General features: G+C 43.6%; 1 protein-coding gene across 1 annotated transcript in view; it reads left to right on the forward strand.

Annotated features, from left to right (window-relative positions):
* PKP2 (plakophilin 2) overlaps positions 1-15,534 on the forward strand; it is a 69,111-nt gene that overhangs the window by 32,393 nt on the left and 21,184 nt on the right. Inside the window, exons 5-6 of the mRNA XM_065417603.1 lie at positions 2,151-2,358; positions 12,300-12,477. Coding sequence (XP_065273675.1) covers positions 2,151-2,358; positions 12,300-12,477 — 386 coding nt within the window. The remainder of the gene's footprint in view (positions 1-2,150; positions 2,359-12,299; positions 12,478-15,534) is intronic.

The following is a 15,534-nucleotide window of genomic DNA, read 5'->3' on the forward strand; positions in this document are numbered from 1 at the left end:
GTGTTGTACTTGTGTGGGTTAACAAAAGAGTTCAGCCTCCAGGTCTGGAAGCTTGACTGTGGGGCCTTTTACCTTTCCCTGGTCCATTCATGCATCCAGGTAGAGTTCCTCTGGATGGTGTCCACTGATTCCTTGGATTCCTTCTCAAAGCAGTGGATGTAGTCTGGGGTTCTCTACTTGGTGTCCCTTTCAGGTTCCCTTGTTTTAACCCTTCCACCTGCACCTGTCCCCTATTTTTATTCTTTGTCCCCTGTAATCTGTTACGTCCTGTGGCCCCTTCTTCATCTGAGAGCATGGCCATCTGTTGTTTGGTGGATATAAATAGGCCAGTAGCTTTCATGCGCTCTAGAGTCACTGACAATTACAAAAAGAAAGCCAGTAAAAATGTTTAAAGAAAAACAACAAAACTAAAAAAGCAATGTCAAAAGGTCATGTCAGTTTTGTAACAGTAAGCAAATAGTCCTTCAGTGTTTGTGCTCTACTTATCTTGAGAGATGGCTGTTTCTCTAGTTCACTCTATGAGAATCAGAGTGCTGAAAGCATAGGGAACCAAGTCAGTAGTGTATTAGCAGGAAATTTTACCTTTTATGCAGCTGAGTCAAAGCAGAGGCAGGCATGCGGAGTACTTTGAAAGGGCATGAAGATAACAGGAGGCTTTGTTGCATTTCATTTCTTCCTGATCTCAGCAGCTGCCGGTTAGATTAAATCCTTTTTATCATACGGCTCCATGCTACCCATCATAGTTATATCATGTTTCTAAGTCTTGTATGTACAATCCTTGCTACACAAGGATGAGTTTGTCCAGAAGACCCTATTGCATTATGGGATATTGGATTAAACCATTCCTAACTGCTTGACTGCAAGACCTACTGCATAAGAAACTTGTTCCTAAAGAAGCCACAACTCATTTACACCACATCTTGGGATAACTGGGATACTGAGAGTTGCCACAGCATATAATCCCTGAAAAATATTTTATTTCCCTACTGCTGCTGTGATATAAAATGCTCTTTTTATTTTGCATTCTTCTTGGGTCAGATCCTCACTATCTGGTCTTCTAAAAAGAGATTGAAGAGATATCTCTTCTATAGGTACTGCAGTGACTTAAGAATTGTCTAGATTTATTTATTTTATAATTGTGTGTACTCTGAGGCTTTGTTTTATGTTTTTATTAAATTCTTGTATAGTGTGCTACTGCTAAGAAGTGCCCAGTAAGTAAAATAGGTTATTTATTATGCCTTCAGCCCATGCAGCAGGGGACAACAAGGAAAGCTGCAGGCTGGCTAGCATGGGGAAATAATAATTTTGAACTTCTGTAGCACCTTCCATCCACGACGCTCAAAGCACTTTACAAATATTATTGCATTAAATCTAAGGACAACCTTGTGAGGTGCAGAATTATCATCATCCCCATTTTATAGATGTAGAAGCTAAGGCACAAAGAGGTTAAATGACTTACATGAGGTTGCACAAGACTGTGGCATATTTGGGAACGGAACCCTGCTCTCTTTAATTCCAGCCCCACGCTTCAAACTATGCTACCTCCCTTAGCTGTGGATTTTGACTGTGACTTATACAGAAGCCCTAAGATAATGGGTTCCATACCAAAATTTATAATTAGAGCTGAGCAAACTCTTTTATTTGGGGGAGGGGAATAGCACATTTGAAAAATGCAATTTGGGGGTAACTGAAACCATTCACATTTGATGAATAATTTAGGCTAGATACAAAATGAGGGGGAGGGAAATTTTAAAAAGCCAAAAACATTTTCAAAACAAAGTGTTTTGACATTTCTTTTCTAAACGACCTATTTGGTTTTGAAATGTCATTTCATTAGATCCAAACAAAAAAAATTTGGTTTTTCATTTCAGTAGGAAAACCTGAAAAAAATTACTTTCCGTTAAAAACTAACCAATTTTTTTTCAGCTTTTCAGTTCCGCCACTGAACCAAAAACTTAGTTATTCACTCAGCTCTAGTTACAGTCCTGGCCGGTTCACTGCCCTAACTTTTAACAATCAGAGCTTCAAATCATTCAGCCTACTGTTAGACCTAAGCAAATGAAAAAGCTCACAGAAGCTATAGTTGAGAAGGCATTTTTTCCCCCTGTAGCTAAACAATGAAAACACTTCTCTTTGGTTTCCTTTCCCAGGTTTATTTACTTGGTGGCATTCCCAAGCTTCTACAGCTTCTGAAAACGCAGAATGAGGGCGTTTTGCTGGTGGCATGTGGAGCTTTGAGGAACTTGGTGTATGAGGACAATGACAACAAACTAGAAGTGTGTGAGCGGAACGGGATCCCAGTCCTGCTCCGTGTACTCAGACAAACCAAGGATGTGGAAACTAAAAAGCAGATAACAGGTAATACTTGCAGAGTATTTGCATGCACGTTTGCAGTGCTCTACATAGTGCACAGGCTTGCTGTAATATGTGTTTGTTTATTTAGCTGGATGATTGATGGGTCAAACATAACCGGAAGAGGAACAAGGATTTAAAGGGACATTGTCAGCTAGATAGGGCTCCTGTCCTCAGCCAAACCCTAAAGTCTTGATTCAAGGCCAGTTTGTTCTCCTAGGGAGTAATAGCCACATAGGAAACTGCAATTTCCCTTCTCTAATCTTCTGAGTCCTTACATTGGAGGGCACAATGGCCTACAACTCCGGAGAAGAAAGTCGGGGGCCCTTTCAGACGCATGCTGCTCTGAGAAATCCACTAGGGTCAGAGGGCCGCTGGTACCGACACCATGTATCTCTGCAGCAGCTCTGGCCCCCTGCACCTCTGCCCTGACCTCCTGACAGCTTGACTCCAGTTTGTGAGAAAATTTAAGTCATCATTTCACACAGAGAAATAGATCACTCTGTGAGCGCTGCCTGTTGGCTCTGCAGCACCCAGTCAATGGACAAATGCTCTCCCCAATACTTCTCTATGGCAGTTGTGTACAAACTAGAAAATAAGCAATCAGGGAGCCATGTTAATGATCTTTATGCACAAAGGAAAAACTTGTCTGTGTTCTTTCACAAATGGAGAAAGACAAAATGGGGAGACAGAAGGGATTTTATGTTAAGATATTTTTACTCTCAAACAAGAGGAAAGTAAAAATATTGAATTGAATAGAAAAGCTATTAAATTAATAGCACTTGAAGATGTCTTTTTAAGTGTTTGAAATATTGTGCTTCCTAAGGACTGGAAATGAATCCTCGTGTTATCACCTGTCTTGGCCCCGCAGCCACGGCACCATTAAAATGCATGAGAGTTCCTTACATGCAGCAACTGCAAAATCAGGTCCCTCAGGTCTTTTCATATGCAGCATGTTCTCTCTGTGTATAGTGGTGCATTTACACTGGGAATGTTCACTCTTTCCATCACCATTGGTCCAATCCCAGCGTGAGAAGATCTGGTGGTAAAAATGCCTGTGCTATGTGGATACTGGTAGTTCCATCATTCCTGTCATCAAAGGAGCTGCACTAGTGCTAGGGCAAAGGCAAGAGAAGTGGTAGTGTAGGCCAAGATATTTGTGACTATTACTCTGTTTTAACTTCTCAATATAAAATTCAGATTCAGCAATTTTGCAGTTACAGCTACCACTGAACATGAGTGTTGATATTAATGAGTTGGAGAATATCTGTCTGGAAAATGTTTAAGTACTAATACACAGTGTGTGGCAGTTTGCATAAAGCAGGATGTTCTCAACTCCCATAGACTGTTTTATTCTGAACCCAGATGGGCAGGGCCGGCGCAACCCATTAGGCGACCTAGGCGGTCGCCAGCACTACAATTTGGGGGGTGGCGACCGCGGCGGTATTTTGGCGGCGGGACCTTCCGCCGCCTCTGTGGGGGGCGGCATTTCGGGGCGGGATCTTCTGCAGCCTAGGGCGGCAGAAAAGCTGGCGGCGCTCCTGCAGATGGGGCAGCCCTCTCACATCAATTTCATTGAGTGGGTGATGCTTCCAGTTTGAGGTTCACCCACTAGTTTTGTGACTTCAACTGTGAATGCCATTGGCCTCCTCTGAGGGCTAATGGAATATCATCATGACTGTAACGTAATCACAGTGGCAATATACTTTAAGGGGGAGGTCTTAGTGTAGAATCCCATGCCAGAGGTTCCCACCTTTTAACATGACACCCCAGTCTGTTTTTCACACCATATCTTATATTAATTACTTGTTAATTTATGACTGCAAATTAGTCAATGGGAAAAATCCCCAGAGTTATTCCTATAATTATCCTGCCGTCAGAGCTATGTGAATGTCTTGTTAACTTGTCATAGTTCAGGAAAGTTTTGGACCTTGGCAGTGCCAGACTTAACTCCTGTAAAAGTGAGAGACTTACATCCTAGAGTCTCTCATAGCCTAGAGCCTATGATTTTCCTTAATGATGTTGTAATCTCTGTATAAGACCAGGGCAGGAAAGAAGCACATAGGAAGCACAGCACCAGAGTTCTGTATCTGAGGGAAAGAATGTAAACTTGAGGAAACTGCTAGCCTTTAAAGAGTATTAGTTAGCTATTCCTTCTGTGAAGAGGGTCAAGAAGTTTTTGGTCAAAAATTCTGTGTGTGATATTTATTCTCCACCAAATGACAGAAAGATTATCTAATTTTCATATACATGAGAGCAGTGCATCCTGACCTTAGAAGCTCAACTTCAAGGTCACTGATTAGTTAGTGGCAGGACTGTTAATGTAGATTTAATTGGCTAAAACTAAGCCACTTCTGAAAAGACTAAAATTTATCTCTCGGTTCCTAATATGCTGGGAGACTACCTCCAGTGTGTGTGTGTCTCTCTCTCTCTCTCGCACACACGCACACACACACACAAAACAGGGCAATGGAGTTCCCCTAAAGAAGAGTGACTCCAACTATATGCCTCTGGAGTATGTAGCCTATAGGTATTGGCTAGGTAAGGCATAGATATAAGGTAAAATATAGGTATAAATTAAGACTGTACAGGTCCCCAAGTCTGTAAGACAATAGCTTAGCATAAGGCCTATAAAGCCTTAGCAGAAGTGACCCTAAGTCACAAGGTATCATAAGATAAACAACTATGATTAGATGGCTGAAAGGTAACTGCAAAATATCAGTTGATGCTAGTTTAGATATTTTAAGATAAGAACATCAGTAGATGTTCAGCATGAAAAGTGCCATGGCAACCAATTGACATATATGCTAATAAGATTAAAGTAATTAATGTACTAACCTATCAGAAGACAGCACCCCAACGTTATCACGGTAGGAAGTTTAGATATGCACAGAGGAGGCCAGGCATCCTTATGAATATTCATGGTGGCCACAGAACTGTATATCAGGGCCGACTACGGCCTACGCCATTGGGATCTTAGAATGCCAGGGATAGGATAACCACTATTTTAGACTGCCTGTCTCACCAGTTTTAGGGTCTCTGCTAGGGATGGTGTGAATGTATGGAGTATCAGATGCTAGACATAGTGACTGTCTTGTATTATCTCTATCTACTTTGCTGGGTTGGCGTGTTTGTACTTTTGCTAACTGTACTAATAAAAATATGACAAGGATAGCAAGGTATGATGGGGACGCTCACCTCTCATGAGTGCCTCCTGTCAGCTGGGTGTGATGCTGCAAGCTCTCCTTCCCCAGGTGCACGCTGTTGGTTGTTGACCTTACTAGGTGGGTCTTCAGTGGCACAGCCCTCCAGCCAAGTCACACAGTCTAAAATGAAAGCTCCCCTTCGGGGGTAGCAAAGAGGTCTGCCCTCACCAGACCATGTTATGATGAGACTGCCTGCAATGGCATGTGGCAGATCTGTGCCTGCTATTAGCAAATACCCCAATGACAAGAGATGGAGCACTAGATGGGGAGGGCTCTGAGTTACTACAGAGAATTCTTCTCCAGGTGTCTGGCTGGTGGGTCTTGCCAACATGCTCAGGGTTTAACTGATCGCCATATTTGGGGCTGGGAAGGAATTTTTCCCCAGGTCAGATTGGCAAGACCGGGGGGGGGGGGGGTTTCGTCTTCCTCTGCAGCATGGGGCATGGGTTGCTTGCAGGTTTAAACTAGAGTAAATGGGGGATTCTCTGTAATTTGAAGTCTTTAAACCATGATTTGAGGACTCCAGTAACCTCAGCCAGAGGTTATGGGTCTATTACAGGAGTGGGTGGGTGTGGTTCTGTGGCTTGCAATGTGCAGGAGGTCAGACTAGATGACCGTGATGGTCTCTTCTGGCTTTAAAGTCTGAGACAGAACACCTTTCCTAAGGGTAATTATCTCCCTTGTGCAGAGTGGGGCTCTTGTAATAACTCCCGAACTACAGAGTGTTAATAGGCTTCTCTAATTAATCCATATAATACTAGATCAGGTAACAAGTAGCAAACTGCAAATGGGTGGCATGGACTGACACATAAGGTAGGGAAATATCATACTATGTGTGATGTAAATTATGCTGTGAAACACTGTGGTGATGTATGCTGCTTACAGCAAGCGCTACCTTCTGCCACGTACTCTGTGAACCCCAGCAGAGGGTGAGAGAAGGAAGCCATGTCAGCCCCAGATCCCTAAGTGGCCTCCTCAAGGACTGAACTCACAACCCTGGGTTTAGCAGACCAATGCTCAAACCACTGAGTTATCCCTCCCCCCATTGAACCAGTGTGTTTTATCCAGATGTGGCAAACAACTGCAGGGTTCCCTGTGGCATTTTCTGTGGATCTCCGGCCTAGTCACAGAAAGGTGAAGTGACTTCCTCAGAGTCACAGTGGAAGTCATGGAGTTGTTAGTTACAATGCAATTATGAAGCTATTAAAGAAAGGAAAAACTTAGATTTTGCCCCCAGTTTAACATGCAAACCAATTAAGATATTTGAATTAGATTCTTTTTAGGCAGGGAAGGAAGTTGCAAATTACTTGTAGAAGAGTATGTCTGGTTGGGAGAGTGGAGGAACTGAGAGAAATGCCACCCACCTGCCTCAATGGGTGGGGGAACTTGATGGGACCAGTGGCGAGGGGACCCAGTCTCAGCAGCAAAGGAGGAGACACTCGCTGAGGGACACTAGGTAGCCCTTCCCTTCCTGGGAGCCTCTGCCACCCATTGGCCAGTGGCGGGAAGCATTCACCAGCTCCCAGGATTTAACCTGGTGCAGGGGCTATGTGGAGCCTCTTTTGGCTCCATTCCAGCAGCCCCACCGTACCCACCCTGAACTAGGAATGGGAACCCGGCATGACCGCTGCTGCTGGCCTAGCCAATTGCCCATTTGGGGGCCAGGAAGGAATTTTTTCCTCTCATGGGCCAATTGGCCATGGATCAGAGAGTTATTTGCCTTCCTCTCGGCACCTTCAAGCCACAGTGGGTTAAGTAGGAATGCACTTAGTACCTAACTCAGGTACTTGGGTTGAGTTGTTAATTCGTCACAGCTTGCGGTCAGGTTCCAGTGCAGTTAAAAGGATAAATGAATGGTTCCCAGAGGTGAAAGACCTGGGATTTTGGTGATGGGCCGTGGGCTCATGTGATAGGGTGAGACCTTGTGGCGTTTGTGGGCTAGGGTCAGATTTTGTGGCCATCGCGGTTCCCACCCTGCTGCACTGCACCTTCCAGGACCGGCTCTAAGCACCAGCAAACCAAGCTTGGGGCAGCACAATTTCAGGGGCAGCATTCCGGGTGCTCTCAGAGGTGGGTTTTTGTTTTTGTTTTTGTTTTGCTTGGGGCGGCAAAAAACCCGACCCTGGCACCCTCTGTCCCCCTCTCCATAGGTGCCGAGTTTCTAATCTGCTGGGGGGGAGGGAGGGACTCCCCGCCCAGGCCCTACCCCCACTCCACCCCTTCCCCCAAGACCCCCATCCCTGCCCTGCTTCTTCCCACCCCCACCCCACCTCTTCCCTCCCCACCCAGTTCCTCCCCCAAGCATGCTGCGCCCTCCCTCCTCCCCCCCAGCGCCTCCTGATGCCGCAAAGCAGCTGATCTGCGGCAGGCGGTAGGCGCTGGGAGGGAGGGGGAGGTGCTGATCACTGGGGCCCGCCGGCATGCAAGAGCCGCTGGGGGGGGAGAGGGAGGTTCTGTTAGGGGGGCTGCTGGTGGGTGCTCAGCACCCACCATTTATTTCCCGTGAGTGCTCCAGCCGTGGAGCACCCACGGAGTTGGCGCCTATGCCTCTCGCAGTTGGGAGGATGCTAGGACTCAGAGAGAGCTGAGTCCTGAGGGGGGGGCGGGTAGGCTGAGGAGAGCCTACCCCACATTATGGGTTATACGGTAAGGAGCCCTGTAACCCCTGCACTGGAGCCAATTAAATGCCTGCTAGTGGAAAGTCTGGGTGATGGGCGGGTGGCAACTCTCCTGTGTGCAAAAGTTAAATAAAAGTTGCGGCCTACTGCTTAATTCCATGCATGGGACTGTCCTCGTTTCACCGCCGTGTCTGCATCAAACAGCATATTTGTTGATTATGTAGAGAGTTCAGTGGGGAACAGAAAGTAGAACACCCAGAACAAGAAAAATCAGCTTTTGAAGGTGAGCCAGGTAAGCCTGCAGGGGAGTGTCTAACCTCTTGATCTTGTTATTGTGCAACATTCATCTAAGAAATGAAAGAAAATTTCTCCTGCAGGCAGGATTACAGCACAGACAGGCCGAGCTGTCATAGAAAGAAATAATAATTTAAAAGGAAAACCCTCCCATCTTGCACGAATCAGCTCTCTAAGGGAAGAAACATATGCCACTACTAGCATACTGACAGGTTTCAGAGTGGTATCCGTGTTAGTCTGTATCAGCAAAAATAACGAGGAGTCCTTGTGGCACCTTCGAGACTAACACATTTATTTGGGCATAAGCTTTTGTGGGCTAAAACCCACTTCATCAGATGCATCACTCCGATGAAGTGGGTTTTAGCCCACGAAAGCTTATGCCCAAATAAATGTGTTAGTCTCTAAGGTGCCACAAGGACTCCTCGTTGTTTTTACTAGCATACTGTGTAGCATATCTGAAGGTAAAGGCCCTGATCCTGCAAACATTTCTGCATGTGAGTAACTTGATCCATGCCTATAGTCTCAGTGGGATTGCTCACATGGGTAAAATTAAGCATGTGTGGGAGTGTTTGCAGTATCCGCAACATTTTAAATAATATTTTGGCAGCTGTGAGTCTTCTGTTCGAGGTGCGTCTATTTTTTTTCTCATTTTTATATAACACCTGTGTTCCTGTGACAAATTGATATGTTGTTTTGTTACATGAATTTTGTTTTACATAAGCCAGTTCACAACATATTCTACTTGGACCCTCCCATTTTACTTCCTATTTACTGCACTGATTTTTGTTTGTTTGTTAGTGTTTCATTTTTCCTAGAAGAAGGTTCTTGTAATACACAGGTGTGGCAGCATTCCCAACATTTGAGTGGGTTTTTTCCCCACTGTTGGCAATTATTGTAATTAAAACATATGTTGTATCTAGGTATTATAAAGGAAACGTTATCCATGAGCTGCTGAGAGGAACATCAGCCCTGCACTGTGCTGCTTTTTTAAAGGATGAGGTTTATGAAAGAGCAGCAAGCTGGAAAAACAATCGTTCTCTTGGTAGTTCAGAGCAGCAGTTTACGTATTTCATTCAGAAAAATACCTTTAAAATCCTTGGCTTAGTCTGTTAGTTTTTCCCCTACACTATTCTAACTAGTTAAAACTAGCTATGTAGACTAACATACACAGTATACAGCACCTCTTCCTAAGTGTTCCTTTGGCTGGCTGGCTGGAAGATAACAGAATTCCAGACATTACTATTTTTCACTCCTGTGAGGAATTCTGCTGTTAAATGTGGAAGGAATGTGGTAACAGGAATCTCTCATCTTGGTGTCTGCAATGTATGATGGTGATGTGCAAAATATTCTGTAGTGAAGTATTGTTGGTGAGCTAAAATTCCACCCGGTGACCAGGAAGGAGGGAGGGGAGTGGGTATGACAAAGGTGGTCAGGGGATTTGCTGATTCAGAGCATCCCATTCTGACTTCCACCAAGGGGTACCAAGTGGAACTTCAAAATGCCCATACCTGCATGACCTCAAAGGTATACTGCCTCCCTGCCTCTAGAAAGAAAATAAAAGTAAGAAAAGGTGAGATTTTTGGAGGGCAGCCTTAATGGCCCCACCCTCCAAAAAGAAAGAATTTACTGTCTTATACCATCTCCTGTGTCACACCCACCTCCACCTTCAGTTTGGGATTTTTTTGTCAAACCGCTTATATCTAGCTTTCTTTGAGTACCTGCCAATGGTAAAGAAAATGCAATGACAGTCATAATTATACAGTGGTACCTATTCACAGACCCACATGTTCCAGACAGGTAGTGCTTTGCATATCAGGCTACTGCTTCCACTACTGCTCCTAGAAAATGAAAGACAATACATTCAAAGGGCCATATACTCACTATAATCCACCCATTGAAGTCCATGGGAGTTGTGAGTGCAGATGTTAGGAGACTTAGGATAAGTTTCTCAGGTGACATGAATGGACCTAGTACTTCATAGCTCTGTTGATATCATTGGAGCTATGCCAATTTACACCGGCAGTTCCTTTATCTATATACAGAAAACAGAACTAATCACATTCTCAGTACCTTCGCTCCCTTTTCTTCTCCATTTCCCTTGAGAGTAGATACGTGAATGAGTAGTTACCTAGAACACCTACTCATTGTTCCCTTCTGGGCTTTGGAACCCCACCATGTGGTTCAGATCCTTCTGTCTTTATCCTTTGACATAGTGCGTATACTATGTTACAATAGCTCCATGGTGGGGGAAGGGAGCTCTCACTCATTTGATCTGTGTGTTTAGTTACATTATGGAACTCTTTTTTAAAAAAAAAACAAAAACACCTTTTTATGGTAGCTAAAATGTATATCGAGAGAGAGAGCAAGGAAAGTGAATAAAAAAACTCATCAACTCTGAGCGGAAACTCAGACACATGCAGTCACTTCTGTTACCATTGTAGGCCCCTGGGCACTTCTTACATGCTTGTGCAGGTACAGTAAATGCCAAATGGAGTTCTTTGATCATTGTTCCTCACTAGCTGCCTGTCTCCTGATTTTTGGCATTGCTTTTCATTAATTGGTCACTGCTGCATAGGGGAGAAGTTCTTCTATACTTGGTTGATACTATAGAGTTTTCCTTTTAAAGGAAAAAGACTGTGTTGTATTTAAGGACAAAACCTTAGCCTGCGGACTTCAATTAAAATTGTTTGAAGTCCTTTGTGAGTACTTTCAGGATTAAAAGCTATGGCTTGTAAGCATAGTAAGATCAGCAGTGCAATACTTGTCCAGTAAACCAGTATTACATGAACTATTAAGCATCTGACTTGCTCAGTTAAAATTCCTGTTTAAATTTAAACATATGCAGTAAAATACCATAAATCAGTGGTTCTCAAACTTTTTTTTTCGCTGACCACTTGAAAATTGCTGAGGGTCTCGGCGAACCACTTAATGATCTTTCCAAATGTTGTTTGTACCGTTAGCTAACTATTGTAAAGCACTTTGGATAAAAGCGCAATATTAAAAAAAACCTTAATAATAATTAACGTTTTTTTGTTCTACAAATAAGCACACAACTCATATTTTAATATCAGTAGTCTTACCTTTCTAATGTGATGGATGTGCCCTCTCTGCCCCACCGCAGCAGTCCCCGAGCTGGGGCTGGGAAGGAGGCGGATCTCTCCCTCTCTCCCCCACTGCGGCAGCCCCCGAGCTGGGGCTGGGAAGGAGGGACGTTTCTCCCTAGCAGCCGCAGCCCTAGAGCTAGGAAAAGTCGCCTCTTTCTCTGGCAGCCGCTGCCCTGCACATCCCAAATTCCCCCCACTCCCTCTTCTCACCCCACTGCCCCCTCACACCCACCCCCTATTCCTCACAAGGCCACCACCTCACCTTACATGTGAGTCTTCTCCAGGGTCCAGGCATCTAATTAGTGGAGCCACACCTGCATAACTCCACTAATTAGGTGGGTGGCCCTTCATTCTCTCGTGGGCAGCCGCCCAGGTGTGCACCTTAGAGGGAACTATCCGCGGACCACCTGAATGGAGCTCGCGGACCACAGTTTGAGAACCTCTGCCATAAATCACTGTGCCTTTCCTTCTGTGCATGATACACTGCCATGCTTCTCAGCCTGCCAACACTGGGAATTCGTGATATCGGTTCCATCACATTGATGCTTTAGGTCTAATATAACTGAGGATAGCTGGGATTGAGTCTTCTTTTAAAAGTTATCAAATTTTCACCTCTGATCCAAAGCCCACTGAAGTCAATGTGCATCATTAATTACAGTGGGTTTTGGATTAGACCTTGTAAATTGAGTTCTTGTTGCCATTCTAATTTATTTTGGCTATTGTAGGTTTGCTGTGGAACTTGTCCTCCAATGACCAGCTGAAGACCCTGCTGATCAGAGACGCCCTGGAGCCACTGACAGAGACCATTCTTATCCCCTACTCTGGTTGGCCAGATAGAGATTACCCAAAATCGAGTATTGTATCTGACCCTGATATCTTCTACAATGCCACAGGATGCCTGAGGTGAGTTCTCCATCTACAAATACCCTAAATGCTACTGATGATAAAGCTGGGTTGAACACTCTTTTTGAACTTTACATGCTTCCAAGCACAGAGGGGAATGTCTTGTTTTCAGGCTGACGTGTAGGTCGGATTTTGAAATGCCAACCTAGTACGTATCTGAACTGAACAGCTGCTGTTCAGTATCCTAAAAACAACTTTATAAATAAAGTTCCTACAACCCTCTCCAAGGAGTGCAGCTAAAACATTTCAGTAAAAATAACCAGTAATCAAGGACCCAGTTATGCAAGCCTTATTCCTGCAAATAGTCGCATTGAAATCAAGGGGAAGGCTCATGTGAGCAGGAACTGTGGCTGTGGCTTGCAGGATTGGGCCCTAAATGTACATTATAATATTAAAGGTCTTTTAAAAAATCGCACTATTACAAAGTCTGTGCAGGGGAGGGGAGAGTCATTTAGTCCAATACAAGGGAAGACAGTCATTTAAAAAAAAAAAAGGAAAAAAAGGAAAAAATACTTTTCCAGTCAGTTTTGTAAAGTGTAGAGGGATGGGTGGAGCTGAGTATCCAGCTTTCCAAACCGAGGGGCCGTTGCAGCAAAGCTCTCTCACCGACTGATCTAAACTGTGGCTGATGAAAGGTAGTGGTTGTCTCCACAGGGAAGAGATGTCAGAGCACATGTACCTCATCCACAAAAGTACTGCCTCTGACCCAGCTGTCACATCACTTGCAGAATCAATGCCTGTTTAATTTTGTTCCGTATAATTGATAGGAACAGTGAAGTTCTCGTTCAAATACCTAGTAGCTGGCCCTTTGGCAGTCTCACAAAAACATGTCTGCCCTTTTGCTCCTTCCCTCCCATACACACCCAAAATACTTAACATACTCGCACTCAGCTTTGGGTATTTGTCAGTACCTCTGGACAGCTGAGTGGGTTTAGGATTGCAATAAATGAAGCATTATTATTTAAAAAGTAATATTGAAATGCTCAGTGATGCGCGTGGAGAATAATAGTTAAACCAATAAGTTTGTTTAGTTATTTTTTATTGTGCTAGAATGAAACATTGTTATGGAAAGTACTTACTATAATTTGTAAGTATCCTCAGTACGTACATACAAAGAAACCTGTCTTAAGCATTCATGTGACTGATACATCAATTCCTTGATTAGAATGTGGCCTTCTAATAAAGATGAAGCAGAGCTGTATTGTGTACATGTATAGCTACTTTAGGGTGGTTTCTTAAGAGATTATCAAACAAGGCAGAAGGCTGCCTGTTATGTTGATTTACTATAATGGGGATATTTTCTGAAATTCTGGGTTCACTGACCACTCACAGGCAAGACTTCAGCAATGTGGTCACATTTATAATTAATGAAGCTGAGCATATTGTAAAACAATGGCTTGTGCAACCTCTGGAGAGGAGGTTCCAGCTACATGAGCAATTCAAGTGCTTCTGTGGTGAGTCTGTGACACTGGGATCAATCCCATGCAGAATTTGCTCCTCTGCCTTCCCAGCTGTTGTAACAGTGCTGTGAAGCTGTGATGTAGCAAGGGGAAGGACATCAGATACACAGCTGCATTATTTATGGTCCTCGAGCTGGCCAAAATATTTCTTTCCCATGCTGCTGTACTGCATCTGCTTGAGTGAGACTGGATTCCAGATGTCCCCACACACCTAGCCCACTGAAAAGAATCCCCATCGGTAACAATTTAATTTGTGAACTCAGCAATAAGGCATTTTGGTTCTGATCCAGCACTAAATAAAAAGGGTCTTTCCATGGACTTTAAGGAGTCTGGATCATTGAATAACCAGATGAGTAATTACAAACTATTCACACTGGAATTGTAAAACAGACACTATTCAGTTATAGTAATTTTATACCAAATATGTATTTACTTTCTTATTCACTGATCAGTGTTGTGCCACTGGCTTTTTATTTGTTATTGAGAGCATGGATGAGATGCAAAATTAATCCATGGAAAGCCTAAGGTGTGTCAGAACTGGAGATTAAAACTCGACAGTCAGTGAACACAGTTGTATTCTATTCCCCTCTGTCCTTTCTGGCTGCAGGGTGTTTTTCTTTAAATCTGATATGTGATACACTGAGACACATCTTAGTGATAGAGACTTTAAAGAAATGTTCCTTTGTCTTTAATTGGAAATAATCAGATTGCTGCTTTGTAGATTTCCCTTGGGATACTATGAGGTGGTCATTAGAGAATATATTTAATTTGTAAGTTCTTCTTTGGAGCCCCTCCCATGTTATCCCAGGACTGCACAAACATTACTGAATATATCTTCACAGCAGCCCATGAGGTAGGGAAATACTATCTCCACTTTACAAAAGAGGAGTCTGAGGAACAGAGATTAAGTAATGTGACATGCCTGTGGTCACACAGGAAGACAACAGAAGAGCCAGGAGTTGACCCTAGACTTCCTGATTCCCAGGCCAGTATCTTAATCACAAGACTCATTTCTATCAGCAGTGAAAGGAAGTCTCTACATTTTACCTGCAAAATCCACTTTAATTATTTATCTCCTCAAGTTAGTTTTGATTTTGCAGCATCAGCAGCATGACAGTGTTGTCCTAAAAACTTTGAGGCTGTTTTCTAAAGGCAACTTCTAGTTTCCTGGGAATGACACAGAAGTGGTGGGCACTGCATGTTTTTGTTTGTTTGTTTTTAAACGAAAGGCTAGGTAGCTGCAATACCCCTTCCTCCCTTTGAATCTGAACAGTATCCACTGAATGCTCATCAACTTCACTGAGCATTGGATCTGCCCCTGAAACCTGAACGTGCTCACCAATGGAATGGCTATTTTTATTTCTACTCATTCAGCATATAAAACATACTAACATTTATATTATGGAAGCACCTCTAGGCCCCAACTGAGACTAAGGTTCTATTGTGCAAACACATAGTAAGGGATAGTCACTGGCCTGAGAACCTTACAGACTGAATAGACAAAACAGACAAAGGGTGAAAGGGGACACACAGATGAGAATTGCCCAATATCACATAGAAGGTGAGGAGCGGAGCTGGGAAGAGAACCAGTAACTCT

Source organism: Emys orbicularis, chromosome 1, assembly GCF_028017835.1.
Source record: "Emys orbicularis isolate rEmyOrb1 chromosome 1, rEmyOrb1.hap1, whole genome shotgun sequence".
Classification (NCBI taxonomy): domain Eukaryota; kingdom Metazoa; phylum Chordata; order Testudines; family Emydidae; genus Emys; species Emys orbicularis.